This window comes from Emys orbicularis, chromosome 8 (assembly GCF_028017835.1).
Source record: "Emys orbicularis isolate rEmyOrb1 chromosome 8, rEmyOrb1.hap1, whole genome shotgun sequence".
Classification (NCBI taxonomy): domain Eukaryota; kingdom Metazoa; phylum Chordata; order Testudines; family Emydidae; genus Emys; species Emys orbicularis.
In genome coordinates, this window is record NC_088690.1 from 23,646,155 (window position 1) to 23,665,618 (window position 19,464).

Sequence of the window (19,464 nt, forward strand, 5' to 3'; positions counted from 1 at the left end):
AGTTTGTACCATACTTCCTCTGTGATCAGTGTAGCCTAGGGTCACTTTTTGCAGAAATATGATAAGGGCCCCCATTTTTCCACCTCCTCAGACAGCATCATAATGTTCTGAAATCTAGGTGAGCGATACCAATTTGGCACTTTTCCATTTAGAGCTGATGAAAATCAGAGCAAAGTGGAATGTAATTCTGGGCAAATTAAATAAGGCCTTCATGATGCAAAGGGAAATAATCTTTTGAAAATCAGTCCAAAATATTTTCAAATATGTGTTTATTTTTTCTCATCCTCATGAGGCTCCAGTGCCTCCTAGCAGTTATCCCCTAATATTTAGCCTCTACAGGGCTGCTTCTGCTCTTCCATCCATGTAAATTAGGGATTAATTTAATGGAGTTACAGTGGTGTAAAACCAGTGTGAGAGGAGAATCAGGCCTTATAATTTTATTTAAAGGCTACCATTGGGTTCATCTTCAAATGTCATCTTTTCACTTTGGTAATGCTGTGCACATACCGATAATTCATAAATCTGTTATATTTGCTCTACTACTAATGAGAAAATGTATTTGTTCCATAACTAATTAGAAAATGATTCTGACATTTTGATTTATAAAATTGTCAGGTTTGCCTTTTTTTTAGTCCTCTGAGTGGGGGTAGGTATACTCTGTTGTACGAGGTGGCTGCTGTACAGACAAGCCTCTGCTTAAAAAGGGGGTGAGATATTAGCGAGCACAATTAAGAGGCAGAACCTTAAAATGCACTATTGCTTCAGGGCACTATCATACAGTTACCTATGCTAACAATTGTCTTTCTTTACAGCCACAATATTCTTCTCTATGAAGATGGCCATGCTGTTGTTGCTGATTTTGGAGGTGAGGTGTTGGTGATTAATCTGAAAAATGTCAGCAAGTTCTCAAAAACTAGGGCTCTGTTTTCTCTGATGAATCAGAAAGTTAATGAGGCTGTACTTTGCTTCATTATTTCTCTGAAAAATATCCCGGAGAGTAGATTTGGGCAATTGCAGTTGTGTCCTGCTGAGTTCTGCAGGGTTCCATCTTGTACTCTCTTATTAAAGGTGTGTATAGGGTTGTATGGAGAGTAAGAGAGGAGGCAAGGCTGCAGTCCATGTACAAGCTACAGTACTTTCAGAATGCCAATAAGCCCCTGCTCCACATATCTCATTTAATTCAACCAGTGCAGTTGAACACCTTACCCGGTGTCTAGCTGAGACTGGAGTCTGGATGAGGTTCGAATGGCCTGGCCTCAATCCGGATCAGAATGCAGTTGTGGTGGTAGGATGGAGGAAGCAACTGGGGAAAATGGCAAGAGTTATTTCTGCCCCTTTAATTGAGGATGTGTTCCTATCTTTTGTTACTAGAGTTCACAGTCCAGGGGTAGTGTTGGAGCCCTGCTGTTATCACAGAATCCTAGAGCAGCAGGGACCAGGATAGCTTTCTTTCATCTTCATCTGGAGAAGAGATTGTGGCTATTCCATTCAGATATGGAACTTTGGGTATGTCTACACTGCAAAAAAAACCACCCATGAGAGCTAGTCTCAGAGCCCAGGTCAACTGACATAGGCTATCAGGGCTCATGCTATGGGGCTTAAAATAGCAGTGCAGATGTTGCCGCTCGGGCTGGATCCCAGGCTCTGTGACCCACTACCTTTGATCCACACTGCTATTTTCAGCCCCATAGCATGAGCCCAAGTCAGTTGACCAGGCTCTGAGACTCACTGCCCCAGGTTTAGGGGGGAGGGGGTTGCAGTGTAATCATACCCTTTGTCACCACAAATTTTGACCAGGCTTCCCCATAATGATCTAAGGCTGATGCAAAATGCAATGGCTCACTAATTAAGTAGATTTTCTGGCTGAGGCACATGTGGCTGCCTGTTGGTGTCAGGTGAAATTTAAGGAGTTGGTTTCCACCTATAAAGCCCTAAATGCCCTGGGACCTGCCTATTTGAGATACCGACTCTGTCGCTGTGCCACATCAGCGCAGTTGTAATCAGCAGAGGTACTTGAGCATGATTTTAAAGAGAGGGAGGAGGGTGATGCTCTGGACAGCATCTGCGAGGGGCCCTTAACTTTGAAATAGTCCAAATTAGAGTCAAGCACTTTGCAAATCCCACCTACTTTCCTAGGCTATTGGAGAAGGAGGGATGCACTGGGGTCTGGTAGTTGTAGGGATGGCTGAGAGGATAAATATTTTTCTTTTCTGCTGGTTATATTCTGGCTGGGGACGCTGCTGGGTGTGTTCTTGTTTGTACAGGTAGGAGTGTACTTTTAACATGTCTCAAAGGTACCAAAGTTCTGGGTAGGCACTTATGTATCGTTTACATCTACATAAATCAATCAATATTTCATATATTGCCTTTGCTATAGTCATACAAGATCTTATGAAACTGAAGTCTACTAGAGCAGCCTGTAGCTTTTATATCACCAGCCAGCTGAAAGGAAGTATGACATTAAATCAGAGTGCCAGTCTTCTGTGCCTTTGAATTTTAGTATAGGTTTTTGGTGTTGTTTGTTTTAAATCTAAATGAAGTTAGACACACCAGTACGGTTAACCCTGAGTTTAAAAACTCTGAGATGGATCCTCAGCTGGTATAAATCGCCATGAAAGCCAGTGGAGATATGCCAATTGTAGCAGCTGAAGATCTGGCTCACTGATGTAAGAAGCTCCATTTTATCGGGAATATCTTCATGTATCCTTGTCTAATAGTAGGATATTGTATTTCCTCTTGATTTTACAAAAACCCAATTTTATGGAAGTCCTGGGTTTCCACCAAGACTTATGTAAAATGAGGTTTATCTGTAGTGTTGTTTATTTAAAAAGCTTTCCTTTTTTTGTCTCAGAATCTAGATTTCTGCAGTCCCTGGATGAAGACAACATGACAAAACAACCTGGGGTTTCCTTCTTGTTCTTTTCCATTTAATTAGTATACTATTTATGTGCAAACTCAGCCTAGGAGAAAACGATGAGATTAGATATGTTTTTTCTGGAATCAATGATGTTGTACAGTGACAGTGTAATGCTTTGTTTCTTTTGTATGCTAATTTTTTCTTAGTGTTTGAGATCAGCCTTTACAATAGCAGAAATTATTGCACTCACAAATGGGCTCCCTACTGTGTACCCAAAAACCAATATTATTATATGGTTCTCATTTTAGCACTATCACCCCTGAATTCTTAGGCATAACATGCAAACCATCCTATATATATATTGCTTTCTGATAGTCTGAATTTCTGACAGGGAATCAGTTATCCAACATGGATTTTCTTTCTGAGTTCTTTTCTCAGTATAGTTATTTCAAATAAATTGCTCATATGGGCCCAACTTTGTAAAAGACAATACCCTGGAGCAGAGGACCAGAGTAAGACCCACCACTCCTCATGAGCCCAGTGCGTGGCAGGTTGTTTGTGAAGCAGCCACATAGATGTGTGCCTGCAAAATACAATGATAGCCCAGGAGAGAAGCCAAAGGATTAATGTATACACCGATCCAGTCGTTTTAATACTCTGCATAGTTGTCATTATCATTATTCCAGCTCCTAAATTGGAGTAGTAGTTAAAGGGAGTTAGACATGCTAAAGCTCTGTACCCTGGTCTCAGACTGGAAGTGTAGATTTCAATTCCTGCCAGGGCCAGCTCTAGGTTTTTTGCCACCTCCAAGCAAAAACTTTGCCGCCCCAAGCTCCAAGAGCGCAACTGCCCAAGCAAAAAAAAATAAAGAAGAAGAAGAATGGCCGGAATGCTGCCCCACGTGCTTGCTTTGCTGGTGCCTAGAGCCAGTCCTGACTCCTGCACCACTCTCAATGCTACTCTTCTCTTATGTGAAGCCTGATTATGCTAGCTTTATGCGGGTGAAATGAATTCCATGCTAATCCTGAAGACACAATATAATGTATGGAGATTTACTGCATGAATTGTGTATGCTACTATAACTATTTGTTGTTAGAAGATTTATCTGTTAGCTTGTTGTGAAAGAAAGAAAGAAAGAAAGAAAGAAAGAAAGAAAGAAAGAAAGAAAGAAAGAAAGAAAGAAAGAAAGAAAGAAAGAAAGAAAGAAAGAAAGAAAGAAAGAAAGATCCTCTGTAAAGGAACAAAACATTCCATTAACGTATTATTGATGTTTTTTTGATGCACAGAACCTACGCTGGATGGCCCCTGAGGTATTCACTCAGTGCACTCGATACACTATAAAAGCTGATGTTTTCAGCTATGCTTTGTGTCTCTGGGAACTGTTAACAGGTGAAATTCCATTTGCTCACCTCAAACCAGGTAAGATGCTCACTGAACTAACATGAACACTACTTATATCTCTGAACTGTAATAAAGTAGCTGCATTTCATAGCATTATTAATCCGTATTTTACTAGAATTCATATTAGGCAGTATTCACCTAAAAATTTAGCTTTGTTAAGGTAGCAGGAAACATAGGAAATTGAATGTGCTTCTGGATTTGGGTGGAACCTTGGGGAATGAAGGAATGTCACTCCAGAAACTGTAAAGCCATGGAAGTGTAGGGGATTTTTTCTTGGAGTTGGGAGTGGAGGAAAAGGATGGTAGTTAGGACAAGAGCTGTGATATCTGCAAAGCCTATCAGACAGGGACTTCAAATAGATTTCTTACCAGTTGGAAGAAGACAGGTCTATGCATGAAATTTTTGTGTGGGAAAATGTAGTTTTCACTTGTACTGTATTGAATTCTTTACCCAATACAATATAATCATCAATAATTGTGTACAACCCTTTATCTATCTATCTATCTATCTATCTACCTATCTATCTATCATCCTGCCTGTTTCAAAGGTGCCTATCACTGTTGTATCAGGATCTCCTGATTACTTTATTAAATAATAATTCAAATGCTAAATGAAATCTCATACATGATTTATTAAATCAATTTAATCCCCACATTATTAAAATGAATATTAAATTAAATGTATTGTGTGGTCTGTAGCATTACATAAGCAACTTGTTAACAATGATATACCAGACAGTAATTGAAACATCAACTTTGGAAACAGTTTACTGGAAGTTCTCTTATCTGTGAAATGGCTGTAAAGCTGTTGCTAACATAGACCTGTTTAGGTATGGATCTTCAAGTGCCTCCAATTTTCTGATATTCTTTAAGTTTGAAGTGAATTAATTATTTTTTTAATGGAATCCTGTAGAAGTAACCTATCCTTTATTCCTCTCGATCAAATTTTTTTAAGCGGAATTTGACTAATTACTTCTTTTTTAAAACAATTGGGGTAATTATTTTTCTTTTATCTATATTGCTGCTTCACTATTTGATTTATGCCAGGCCTGGAATTGGAAGTACCAAATATCACATGACAGCTTATCTTAGAGTCAAACGCAGGAATTGCAGGAGCTCTTGTAAGAATATCTCATCTCACGTGATTTCTAATCTGATTTTCAGAACAAAGAGTTTGAGATAAATTCAGATCACCATCTCCAGGTTCACACATCAGTAGTTTTCATCAGTCTCTCTTTCCATCTCCTGACTTTAGCTTGGCCATATTAAGCAGCATACAGTAATACTCATCAATTCAGTTTTTTAGCAGCATCCTAGCAACTGAAGCATCTCGGAAGTTCTGCTTCCGGGCCTGCAAAGGAATGGATGTCCACTCTATTGCTGTCCACTCTTACTGAGTTTCAGAAGCCGTGCAAAATCATCCTCTGTTCTGTTACTTGCATCATCTGCTCTGTCTCTTTCTTTTCCTGTACCACTTTTCTGGTTTCTCTCACTCCTTTACCTCCTCCTCCACCAAACACCTTTTCTAGCACAGGCTCTGTACACAGTAGCCACACATTGCTCCCTATCTTGGCTTATGCATTGAGGCATGGTACCATGGTCCCTTTTTTGGGTAATGCACCTGTTTTTCCTGAATTGAAAAGCGCAATTTATTCATTTCCCCTTACTGCGCAGTATGTTCCAGGCAGGAAGATAACATCTTGGTGTTTCATGCTACTCTGCATCCTGGTGATGGTGGCAATAAATCCTACATTACTCTGTGCTGATATAGTATTAACTTTTAATTGGAAATTCACTAGAATCCATCAATGCTAAAAACATCACCTGGGTTGAGATATCTATGCGCTTCTTGCAAATCTTCACATTCTTGATGTTCTATAGTATTAACCACTTTTGGGTAACTTTACACATTGCTATTTAACCCTGCTTCCTCTGTGTGAAATTCACCCCCTACACAGAGCGTTCATGAAAAGCTTTCCACGCCAGTTCAATCCTGTTTCAGCTCTGAGGGTGAAATTCACTAATGGGCATAGGGCCAGCACAAGTACAGCACACCGCTTAAGCCCATAAATGAGATTAAGGCTATAGCTACACTACAAAGTCAAGTCCATTTAAGTTACGTTGATGTTACAGCCACCTCTGTAATTAAACCTCTGTTGCATATCCACACTATGTTTCTTGTATCGGCAGAATGCATCCACAGTAGCAGCTCTGGCGTCGACACAGATAGCAATGCACCATGGGTAGCTCTAATACCAGGGTTAAGAAGTGAGGAGAGCTGGGGGAAGCATTCTGAACTAAAGTGGAATTTATTCGAGATGGGGGAGGGAGGATTCCTTGCTAAGTGAATTAACCCAAATAGTAACAGCTCCTTTTCTTTTTCTTGTATCTATTTCTTCTCTAGCCGTCATGCTGTGGTAGCCACACATAAACACTCCACATTTCCCTATTCTAAGTGTAAATCCTTTGATTCCTGTTTAATTAGGCTTTCTTGTCCTGTCTTTCTCTCCTTAACAGAGAGTGCTTAACTTTTCAGGGCCTTATTTCTGATGCATTTAAAGTTCTGTTTATTGATCTCAGAGTCTGGTACTATTTTTGGTGTCTGTTGGAGGAAGTTTCCCTGTTCCCTTTCCTCTGAGATCTTATTAAATCCAGATTCATTTCTCCTCTGCCCTTTGTACAATTATGCTACTTTTATGCTACTTCTACAATCATTTGGAAGTCTTCACACTGTTCAAAAAATCAACTTCTCTTATACAGATGGTGTAGCTGTCATTACATCAATAACAAGGGGCATTCCAATTCAGTATATGGTGTGGAGTTTCTAAACTGCATTAGCTATTTATAGCTTCCCAGTCATTCATTTCTATCTCTGCTGACATTTGAATATAGTAGTCAGATATCTGACTCAATCCTACTTCAGTTTCTAGTAATATACACTATTAATTGTCAACCCAGATTCCGAACCTGACTCTCATTCCTCCATTTTATCTTTCCACCAGTTGCAGTACCTTGTTTTCTGACCATTTAATTGAAGATCCAGAGTGTGCCATCTAGGACATAGCTCCAGTGCCCAGTAGCCCAAATCTTCATCTCCTTCTGCATGACATGACCATTCCTGCCATTTATCCCATTTCATTCTGTGTTAACCATTTGTCTACTGTATAAGATACCAGATGTGTGAGGAAAACACTCCTAATATACTAGGTGTGTCGTCAACAGTATTCCACTGCGCATGAGCTAGAGTGTAATACACCAACAAAATGGTATAGAGAAGTATACCTTGCTGCTCAGCGGCTACCAGGGTGATGGAAACATTATAAGTAGATGGATGAATAGGAGGAAGAACAAAAGAAAGGGGAACATGAAACCCGTGCAGTCTGGGACTGTGGGACTGCTGTGCCCACCTGAACTCTCTCCAGCCTGGGCTGTCTCTCACAATGCCTTGCTAGTGACCAGCAGCAAGCCTCTCCAGGTGCGGTTATCACTCAGCACAACCACATGTGGAGCCCCACACCCAGCTATATTGCATGAATGCTCCCAGAGCCACTCATGAATCACACTGGGAAAGGCACCAGCCAAATCTCCCCAGCTCCCAGCACTGTACCTCAGAAATATACAAAATTTGCACACATACAAAATGGAAATGACTGCCTAGGAAGGAGTGCTGTGGAAAGGGATCTGGGCATTATAGTGGACCGTAAGCTAAATATGAGTCAACAGTGTAACACTGTTGCAAAAAAAGTGAACATCATTCTGGGATGTATTAGCAGGTGTGTTGTAAGTAAGACACGAGAAGTAGTTCTTCAGCTCTACTCTGCGCTGATTAAGCCTCAACTGGAGTACTGTGTCCAGTTCTGGGCGCCACATATCAGGAAAGATGTGGAGAAATTGGAAAAAGTCCAGAGAAGAGCAACAAAAATGATTTAAAGGTCTAGAAAACATGACCTATGAGAGAAGATTGAAAAAATTAGGTTAGTTTAGTCTGCAAAAGAAGAGACTGGGAGGGGACATGATAACAGTTTTCAAGTACATAAAAGATTGTTACAAGGAGGAGGGAGAAAAATTGTTCTTCTTAACCTCTGAGGATAGGACAAGAAGCAATGGGCTTAAATTGCAGCAAGGGAGGTTTAGGTTGGACATTAGGAAAAACTTCCTAACTGTCAGGGTGGTTAAGCACTGGAATAAATTGCCTAGGGAGATTGTGGAATCTCCATCATTGGAGATTTTTAAGAGCTGGTTAGACAAACAGCTGTCAGGAATAGTCTAGATAATACCTAGTCCTGCCATGAGTGCAGGGGACTGGACTAGATGACCTTTTGAGGTCCTTTCCAGTCCTATGATTCCATAAATATACCATCTTGCACTGCTCAAGACGAGCAGTGCAAATTTATTAATTGGTTCACCACTTCATCAATGGAAAGTGGACATACACCAGCCTTTGCAAACCAGAGCAGATTTACCACACACTTCAGGCAAACTCACTGATAAAAATAAACAGTTAAACAAAAGTATTGACTACAAAAGATGGATTTTAAGTGATTATAAGTGATAGGCAAAAAGTCAGAGTTAGTTACCAAAAGAAAAGAAAATATAAGCATGCAGTCTAAACTCTCAGACTGGGCAACATCTAGATTAGCAGTTTTTCTCACCCCACTGTATATTGCAGTTCATAGTATACAGATTTCACCCTTGAAATCTGGACCAGTGTCCTCTGTTGGAGTCTTAAGTCTTCAGTGTCCTTGTTGCTTGCAGCATAGGTGGAGGCAGGAGAAAAGGCCAAGCATGGGGCCCTGTGTTCTGTTTTATATCCTCAGTCCCATGTGCTTGTAGAACACAAGTCCAGGCATGTCTGGGGGCATTGCTGAGTCTCCAGGCAAGGTTGAGCAGTTCCCCTGGTGTGGCCTCATGCAGGTGAGTCATTGAATTGTAGCTCCCTTGCTGGACAATGGCTGTTGATGGGTTGTTTGACACCCCACCCGGGCCTTGGTTACTCTCCTTGCTGTTGCCTCTCGGGGGCTAATATCTGGCTGATTCCCCAACTTACAGCAATGTTTCAGTGACAACCATACAACACAATTCTCATAACTTCATATGCATTAATGATATATATATATGGATAGAAAAATTACTTTCAGCAGATCATAACCTTTTCCCTGATACCTCACACGGCCTGCTTTATATGCAGGATCACACTCATATATAAATGAGGAATATGGGGGTTACAGGGCACTCTCCGAAGGTACAGAATGTCACACCATGTTTCTGAAAGGTGTCATGATTTAATCTTTTTCTTCCCTGTCTGGTATTCTTTGCTTTGGTACTTTTTATTCTGTTTATATTCACCTGCTGAACCACATGCCCCTTCAGCTAGATGAGCATGGTTTCACTGATTTCTGTTTCTGTTCTTGCAGCATCTCAGAGGTCCATTTTCAGTCCCATGTTATTTTGTCTGTAGACTCCTTCTGAGTTAATGCCCTTTCTATAGTCTCTTTTTGATGACTCCCTGCTTACCACCCAAAAGATCTCCCTCTCTTTGTTTGAACCCCATCTTAAAAGGTACTTCCACAAGGCCTTTCAATAGTAATTGTTGGCCTAATTCTACTCCCATGAAAGTCAGTGAGCACTTTCGAAAATCCCATCCATCCATCATCACCATCATTGTTACCCTTATATAACACTTAGATTTTTTCAAAACATCAACTAATTAACCCTCCCAACTGCTCTGTAAGGTAGGGGAATTTTATTATCCCCAGCTTACAGTTGGGGAAACTAAGACAGAAAATGAAAGGACTTGCACAAGGCCACAAAGCAGGTCAGTGTCAGATTCAGGATTCGAACTCAGTAGTTCCTGGCTTATAGCCTCTTCTCCTAGACTCCATTGCCTCTCAACCTATACTGCCTAAGAAATGTATAGTTTATTTAAATATGAAAACTATGTTTGAACTTCATTGTGTACATCTGATTTAGAGCCATATCTTGCAAACACCTATTGTGGGGATGAGGCATCTTTCATAGCCTATATACAAATTCCACCCTCATTATTACATAAGTTCAGATGAGTGTTTAAAACATAAATCCCATATTTTTCACCAACTATACATTTTAAGATGATGAGAAATACATTTTCTTTTTAAACTTTTTTGTATGCTGTCTGTGGAGCTCTGTAGCTTTACTTATATACTCTTAAGCTTCCCTCTGTCTAATATTGACCTTTGTACATGCACAGACATATGGGGAGCCATTCAGGTCAAGTACATTGGAATACTTAGATGTTGGTTAGAATACCTAACTATAAAACTTAGCACTTGTAAAATCTATACATCACCCTTTGAAATGGATGTTATTTTTGCAGTAATTATACCTCTATATCCCCTAGTGTATCAAGTATATTATCCAATTCAGTAAGGGTGTGCTGTATACAGAATTAGATATCCATTTTTCAGATTGTATAAAGAGTCTCATGGCTATTGAATCAAAATCACTACTTATTTTATCAAATGGAGCATCTATTGAATCAAATGGAATCCCCAGTGAAATCATTTCAGTATTAAGTCAAATATAATATTTGCTGAATACCATATCATGTAATTCTATAGTACCAAAGACTGCAGCATGTCCCATGGTCAGTAATGAAAAACTACTGTATGTGTTCAACAATGCCAACTCCCAAAACAGGTGAGGTAACAGTATACAATATAGAACTGAAATAAGTATACTGAGGAGTTATCAGAAAATGCACTCATTGCTAGTATTTAATGAGCACAGAAGTGATCTCTGCTCTAAGGACCTTATAATCCAGGGATCGGCAACCTTTGGCACATGGCCCGTCAGGGAAATCCACTGGTGGGCCGGGATGGTTTGTTTTGTTTACCTGCAGCATCCGCAGGTTTGGCCAATCGCAGCTCCCACTGGACGCGGTTCGCCATTCCAGGTCAATGAGGGCTGCGGGAAGCAGCGGACAGCACATCCCTCAGCCTGTGCCACTTCCTGCAGCCCCCATTGGCCTGGAGCAGCGAACCGCGGCCAGTGGGAGCTGCGATCGGCCGAACCTGCAGACGCTGCAGGTAAACAAACCGTCCTGGCCCGCCAGCGGATTTCCCTGACGGGCCACGGGCCAAAGGTTGCCGATCCCTGTTATAATCTAAGGCCCAGTCTATACTACAGTTACAGTGGAGCTAGGGAACCTGGTTACAACTCATTGTCCCTTTCCCAATATGACTAAAGTCCAGTCTACCCTACCTACTAAAACCATGTTTTTAACCAGTTTAGGGGACAGCTGAGTTTTATAACCAGTTTCCCAAACATGGTTGCATTTGTAGTGTAGACAAGCCATACAGGCCATATTTTGCAAACACCTATTAGTGCATTAAGGTCAATAGGACCATGTCCAGGAGTGACAAACAGAAGTTTTGGCTGCAGATCCAGTGCTTAAACTAGAGGGACTTGATGAGTGGCATGTTTGGTCTGTCATTATCTGGACAGATGCAAAGATGGAAAACTGCTGTATTAAAAAGAAGAAAACAGTGTCTAGAAAGTCAAGAAAAGATTTAGGTTTTATGCCAATCAGAACAATGCAGTAGTGTTTATCAGTCATATAAGGACTTTGTTGGGTAGTTAAAGATCATTGTGAAGACGAATTGCACTTAACAAATAATCTAAATCTGAAAGATTAAACAATGAGAGCACTGGAGTAGCTTCTCTTTGAAATCTTGAGTGCTCTGTTGCCATAAAGAAGTTGTTGATTCCCGTTGCGATCCCACACCACTTTTCTGAAGACCAGTGGCTTAGTTCTCTACCCAAGTCTGTTGTCCTTGTCCAAGTATTCTGAGTCTTTCATAAATGCAGTCATGATTCTCCATTTTAAAAATACCCTATTGCATTTTTAGGTGATGTTCAAAGGCAGTGGTAGATATGGGCTGATGGGCAACATCCCTAGCTTCAGAGAGTTCATGTAAGGCCTCGGAGGAAGGAATGCATCCTAATGTGATACAAGGCCCTCTTGAATAGTTTTCTCTTATACAAATTTATTCTGGCCAAGGCATGTGAACCAGCTTTGAGTATATTTATGGGAAGAATTTGAAAGCACTGTGTCACAGGTATTTAAAAACTATGGATGTGAAACTGGAAGCAGAAACTGAACACACATGTCCTGCCTGGCCCATAAGAGCACCACTATTATGGGAGCATGAGTGCACAGGAAAACTAACTATGTCATAGAAGTGTAGGGCTGGAAGGGACCTTGAGAGGTCATCTAGTCCAGTCCCCTACACTCAAGTCAGGACTAGGTAATAACTAGACCATTCCTGACAGGTGTTTGTCTAACCTGGTTTTTAAAACCTCCAGTGACAGAGATTCCACAACCCCCCTAGGCAATTTGTTCCAGTACTTAACCACCCTGACAGTTGAGAAGTTTTTCCTAATGTCAAACCTAAACCTCCCTTACTGCAATTTAAGCCCATTGCTTCTTGTCCTATCTTCAGAGGTTCACAAGAATATTTTTTCACCCGCCTCCTTGTAACAACCTTTTATGTACTTGAAAACTGTTATCATGTCCCCTCCTCAAGCTTCTCTTCTCCAGACTAAACAAACCCAATGTTTTCAATCTTTCTTCATAGGTCATGTTTTCTAGACCTTTAATCATTTTTGTTGCTCTCCTCTCTCTAATTTTTCCACATCTTTTCTGAAATGTGGTAACCAGAATTACATGCAATACTCCAGATGAGGCCTTATCAGTGCAGAGTAGAACGGAAGAATTACTTCTTGCGTCTTGCTTACAACATTCCTGCCAATACATCCCAGAATGATGTTTGCTCTTTATTGCAACAGTGTTACACTGTTGACTCATATTTAACTTGTGATCCACTATGACCCCCAGATCACTTTCTGCAGTACTCCTTTCTAGGCAGTCATTTCCCATTTTGTATGTGTGCAACTGATTATTCCATCCTAAGTGGAGGACTTTGCATTTTTCTGTGTTACATTTCATCCTATTTACTTCAGACCATTTCTCCAGTTTGTCCAGATCACTTTGAATTTTAATCCTATCCTCCAAAGCACTTGCAACCCCTTCCATCTTGATATTATCTGCAAACTATTGTGTAATCTCTATGCCATTGTCTAAATTATTTATGAAGATATTGAACAGAACCAGACCAAGGACCGATCCTTGCAGGACTCCATTTGATATGCCCTTCCAGCTTGACTGTGAACCACTGATAACTACTCTCTGGGAATGGTTTTCCAACCTGTTATGCACCCACCTTATAGTAGCTCCATCTAGGTTGTATTTCCCTAGTTTGTTTAGTATCAAAAGCCTTACTAAAGTCTAGATATTCCACATGTACCGCATCCCCCCATCCACAAGGCTCATTACCCTCTCAAATAAAGCTATTAGATTGGTTTGACATGATTTATTCTTGACAAATCCATGTTGACTGTTACTTTTCACTTTTTTATCTTCTAGGTCAGTAGTGGGCAACCTACGGGTGGTGTGCAGCCCACGGGCCACAGGTTGCCCACCACTGTTCTAGGTGTTCGCCAATTGATTGCTTGATTATTTGCTCCATTATTTTTCCAGGTACTGAAGTTAAGCTGACTGGTTTGTAATTCCCAGAGTTGTCCTTATTCCCCTTTTTATAGATTTGAACTATATTTTCCCTCTTCCAGTCCTCTGGAATCTCTCCCATCTTCCATAAGTTTTTGAAAATAGTCACTAATGGCTCAGATATCTCCTCAGTCAGCTCCTTGAGTATTCTAGGATGTATTTCATCAGGCCCTCCCAACCTGAAGACATCTAACTTGTCTAAGTAATTTTTAACATGTTCTTTCCTATTTTACCCTCTGATTTTCAGTGGCATTACTATATTGGACATCCAATTACTACTAACCTTTTTGGTGAAAACTGAAACAAAAAAGTCATTTAGCATTTCCGCCATTTCTACATTTTCTATTATTTGTCTTCCCCCCCTCCTCATTGAGTAATGAGCCTACCCTATCCTTGATCTCCCTTTTGCTTCTAATGTATTTGTAGAATGTTTTCTTGTTACCCTTTATGTCTCTAGTTTGTTTAAAATTGTTTTGTGTCTTCGCCTTTCTAACTTTGTCCCTACATGCTTGTATTGTTTGTTTGTATTCATCCATTGTAATTTGACCCAGTTTCCACTTTTTGTAGGACTCTTTTTTGAGTTTCAAATTATTGAAGATTTCCTGGTTAAGCCATGGTGGTCTGGTGCCATATTTCCTGTCTTTCCTATGCAGTGGGATAGTTTGCTCTGGTGCCCTTAATAACATCTTTGAAAAACTGCCAACTCTCTTAAACTGTTTTTCCTCTTACAGTTGCTTCCCATGGGATCTTATCTACCAACTCCCTGAGTTTGCTAAAGTTTGCCTTCTTGAAATCCATTGTCTTTATTCTGCTGTTCTTCCTCCCACCATTCTTTGGAATCATGAACTCTATCATTTCATGATCACTTTCACCCAAGCTGCCTCCCACTTTCAAATTCTCAACCAGTTCCTCCTCCCTATTTGTCAAAATCAAATCCAGAACAGCCTGTCTCCCCTAGTTGCTTTCTCCACCTTCTGAAATAAAAAATTGTCTCCAATGCATTCCAAGAACTTGTTGGGATAATCTGTGCCCTGCTGTATTTATTTCCCAACAGGTGTCTGGGTAGTTGATGTCCTCCATCACCACCAAGTCCTGTGCTTTGGATGATTTTGTTAGTTGTTTTAAAAAAGCCACAGCCACCTCTTCTTCCTGGTTAGGTGGCCTATAGTAGATCCCTTCCATTACATCACCCTTGTTTGTTACCCCTTTTATCCTTATGCAGAGACTTTCAACAAGTCTATTTCCTATTTCCATCTCAGTCCAAGTGTATACATCTTTGATGTGTCATGAGTTTTTAATATGGTGAACAGCGTTCCCCAGTCAGAAAGCTGACTTTTAAATACAGCTGTTCCCTCAGTTTTATAGTAAAAAAAAATGTATTCCTTAGTATCTCCCATTGTTTATAATGTCAATACAATGGTTCATGTAACATATAGAAAGGAGACTATTCTTGATTAAAATCTATGGTATTTCACATAACTTATATAGAAACCTATTTTTCATTGTTATAAAATTATATAGGACTCTTCCAAAGTATCTACATAACTGTTCATGCAAGTATTTCTATGAATTTCCATGACAGTTTCTCTTTCTATGTACACCCTTGAAAACAAAAAAAATCCTATTACTAATGTCTATGGGAAATGAATAAAAGGGGTCAAATAAGATCCAAAAATTTGCAATTTTTATTAAAATTGATGTTTATCAATGCTTTTTTTGCATCATGCACCTAGTTCTCTTTACACGCACACACATACTATCCTGCGTGTGTGTGTGTGTGTGTGTGTGTGTGTGATACACACACATAGAGGGAGAGAGAGATCACAGTACTCCGTTGTGTATGTATATATCGTACCATGCATAGTCTACTTGTGTCAAACTAAATTTTTGGGTGTTCTTCTATCCCTAATACATAGCAGTCTTCCTGTAGTATATTGTGGGAAAAGAGAAGGAGAGTGGTATAGATAGATAGATAGATTCGATAGTAGGTTATATTTATTTTTCATTAACATCTTTTTCCCCCATCTGCTCCCATTCACTGTCTCTACCAAGCAGAACATGAACCCAGTAATGTTTGAATCACACTTTCAAACCCACATTAGAATGGGATCAAAATTAGGCAAAATGTGTTTGCCCATCCCTACTGCGTACTGCAACATTTCACAGAATGTATCTGATATTAACATTCCGAAACTTCATTACAGTGACAAAGATTCCAATGAGAACAGACAATGGCACAAATTAATCTATTCTTGTGACAAAGACTGTAATGAGAATGGGATATGGTTAAAAAAATTAAACCATTCTTGTTACAATCTCAAGATTGCAATCTCCTGGTCCCCCTCAAATGCTATATACTCCGGTGATGTATTACTTAATCGTGTCAGTTTAACAAAGAATTTTACTTAGCTCCTGCTATGAGGCTGGCATACATTTGCTTTGACTTTCCACAGCTAAGCTGTTTTAAGAGAATGCAGTGGGATTAATTATGTTTTTTAAATCACTGTATATATAAACACAATTAGGGAAACATTCTGGCAATTTTTTCTTAGTCAGTCGCAACTAGCACATATAAAAAGGCACTCTGATTTATTTTTTTTCTGTCTATTTGTTTGTTAAATGAATTCTTGGAATTACTTTTAGTCTTCAGCCATACCAGAGCTAACTACAGGTTATTTTAGGAAGTCAGAATCTGGCACCAATTTATCTGTAAGTCAAATGCATCTAATGCATGTTATTGAAAGCTGCTCAGTCATTCTCTCTTTATTATTATCTCATGTGTGAGGTGAGGGTCAATTGATGTTTTTTTCAAAGGTTATTGTTTAAGGGTTTACACCTGAATCAGATCATTTTCAGCCAGGCTAAACATCGGCAGAAATGTGTCAACATCAGTGCAGGGCAGTTGGTTGTTTTAACCTAGTGCATTAAAAATAGTGCTTTCATAGAATCATAGAATATTAGGGTTGGAAGAGACCTCAGGAGGTCATCTAGTCTAGTCTAGCTTTGATGGTTTTGAAAGCTTCTTTGACCCACTCCATTTGCAAGTATAATACTTAAGCATTTCCATCTGTTCATATCTGTTTTTCATTCAAATACTAAAGTAAAATGTGTTGGCATATGAATATTTTTTATATCTGAATCGTAATTAAGCTTTATTATACTGTTTTATTTGTAGCTGCAGCAGCGGCAGATATGGCCTATCATCACATCCGGCCTCCAATAGGGTATTCAATTCCCAAGCCCATATCATCACTGTTAATGAGGGGCTGGAATGCATGTCCTGAGGTAAGTGCTCCAACTTCTTTAACCTATGAAGTAGTGATTACCAATGTTTGTCATGTGTAAATGGCTATTTTGCCGAGAGCCTCGGAGAGAAGGTGAACAAGTGGGTATTTTTACATTTGCCACCTTCCATTTTTCTGGCTTTAGAAGGCTCCTAGTTATTATGGTGACCTGACAATATAGAAAGCGCTATGACAGAAAGGCTCACACTTGTTTTGAGGAGTCTCTTACAAATGAATTCCTGCAGACAAATCTCTATCCCAGCATAAGCCTCTGAGGGGAATACTGATTCAGGCTTGGAACTTGTGTCAGTATAACTACATCGCTTGGGGTGCGCTGAATGACCCTGGCCCCCGGTGTAGACAGAACTACATCGAATAGAGGGCTTCTTCCATCGACAGAGCTACCACCTCTCAGGGAGGTAGAGTACCTACAGAGATGGGAGAAGTTATCCCGTGAGCGTCGGAGCGTCTTCACTAAGCCCTACAGCAGCACGGCTGCAGCACTGTATGTGTAGACAAGTCCCCAGTGTCATGAAACAGTGCAGACTGGGACTGCTGGTCCTTACTCCCCTCACAAAGAAACCTAACTGGTATCATAATTAACATCTTCTGTTTGGATTCCTAAATACAAGCTGGGTGTCTCTATCAGTAAATGGCTTTAAATCTTCAAGGCCAGGCTGTGGGACTCTAGCTCCCCATTCCTGCAAGCTATTCTGCACGGGCAGAAACCAAGCCTTACTGACTTCAGTAGGGCTCTACGAGGATCACCACTGCAGAGCAGATTGAAAGACGTGGGTCTCAGGATTTGACCAGGTATGTAAGTGCCACACACTATCTGCTAGATATCTATCTAAGGTATTTAAACAGTGCCTAGTATCTGAGCACCTCACTATATTAATCCTCCCAGCATTCCTGTTAGGGAGGGAAGTGCAATTATCCCCATTTTATAGATGGAGAACTGAGGCCCAGAGAGGCCAAGCGACTTGCCCAAGGTCACACAGGAGGTCTGTGACAAAGCAGGGACTTGAATCCAGATCTCCCAGGTTCTAGGCTTGTGCCCCTAATCACTGGACCATCCTTCCTCCTCAGGAACTACACCCCTGACTCGTAACCTAGAATGCCTTTCTGAAACACTGTTCACGGAACACTTGCAGACAGGCAGACAGGCAGACAGCTCATAAAGCAGCCTCTCAGTGGCTTTAGAGAAAACAGAAAGAAGGAAGAACACTTTGCTCTCTCGATCCCCTCTCTGAGCTTGGCTTCTTCATAGCCCATAGACAGGATTTTGCTCTTACAACTTCTCATTTGGGGCTAAATTGTGACTTGGCCTGTGTGCGCATATGAGGGAGTAAGGACTCTCATTATACCTCTGCATGGGCTGCCTGAACCGGCAGTGTGGGCACGTATGAATAAGAGGGCACTGTTTACTCCACCCTCCATCGCAGGTGGTTGGAGAGTGGGCTGGGAGGGGTGAGGAGTGGGCATGACCTTGGCTCTAGAAGTCCCTCCTCCATGCACTGGCAAACACAGCTGAGCCTGTTTAACAGGTTTTGTATTTACTGCTGACATAAGCCATCAGCAAACTGCTAGACCTCTGCCCTGGAGCAGTGTGTCTCTGAGACACAACAGTGGTAGGGTAATGTTGCTTATGCACCACCCTTGCCTAAAGTCTCAATCGAGCCCTTAATTTGTTTAATATTTGAACTTCACATATAAAAGAGAGTGACAGTAATGATGTGAAGGCAATCTGGGTAGATATACCATACATCTGCTACACACTGACTACTTGTGGGGGATGCTAAACACACCTTTCCTTTTGCTCATTGTGCTTACTTTATGGTTGGGGTTTTTTTGCTTTGTTTTATTTTTCAGTCCCAAATTAATCATATGCTTTGGCTTTCTATTGGGTGGGAGAAGGAGTATTTTATTTAATCTTGCAGCCAGACACAAAAGGAAGACTAGGAGAAGGAAAGGAAAAGAAAGAAACCAAAGGGCAGAAAAAATAGAAAGGAAAAGAGACTGATTGAAATGCAGGAGAAAGGTGTGACAGAAAAGAGGCCTGCAGAGAGAGGGGAAGTGGATCTTCAAGAGTCTGCAAATAAAGGAGGTAAAAAGGAAAAGAGTAGATGGATTATGTGGAGAAGAAAATAATTATTTAGGCATGCAACAAAAACCTTTACCGAAGAAGTGGGAGGTTGTAACCTGTTCTGATGGCCCATTTCTAAATCCTCTTTTAAATTGTTGGGTTTCTCTTCTCTGGACAAAATGAAATCCATATATTCAAAGAGAGGATCCAGGTTACTCCACAGGTGCTCA

The 19,464-nt window shown here is 40.5% G+C and overlaps 1 protein-coding gene across 1 annotated transcript in view; it reads left to right on the forward strand.

Moving 5' to 3' along the window:
- TNNI3K (TNNI3 interacting kinase) overlaps window positions 1-19,464 on the forward strand; it is a 169,827-nt gene that overhangs the window by 104,474 nt on the left and 45,889 nt on the right. Inside the window, exons 18-21 of the mRNA XM_065408995.1 lie at window positions 813-865; window positions 2,852-2,904; window positions 4,144-4,276; window positions 17,040-17,149. Coding sequence (XP_065265067.1) covers window positions 813-865; window positions 2,852-2,904; window positions 4,144-4,276; window positions 17,040-17,149 — 349 coding nt within the window. The remainder of the gene's footprint in view (window positions 1-812; window positions 866-2,851; window positions 2,905-4,143; window positions 4,277-17,039; window positions 17,150-19,464) is intronic.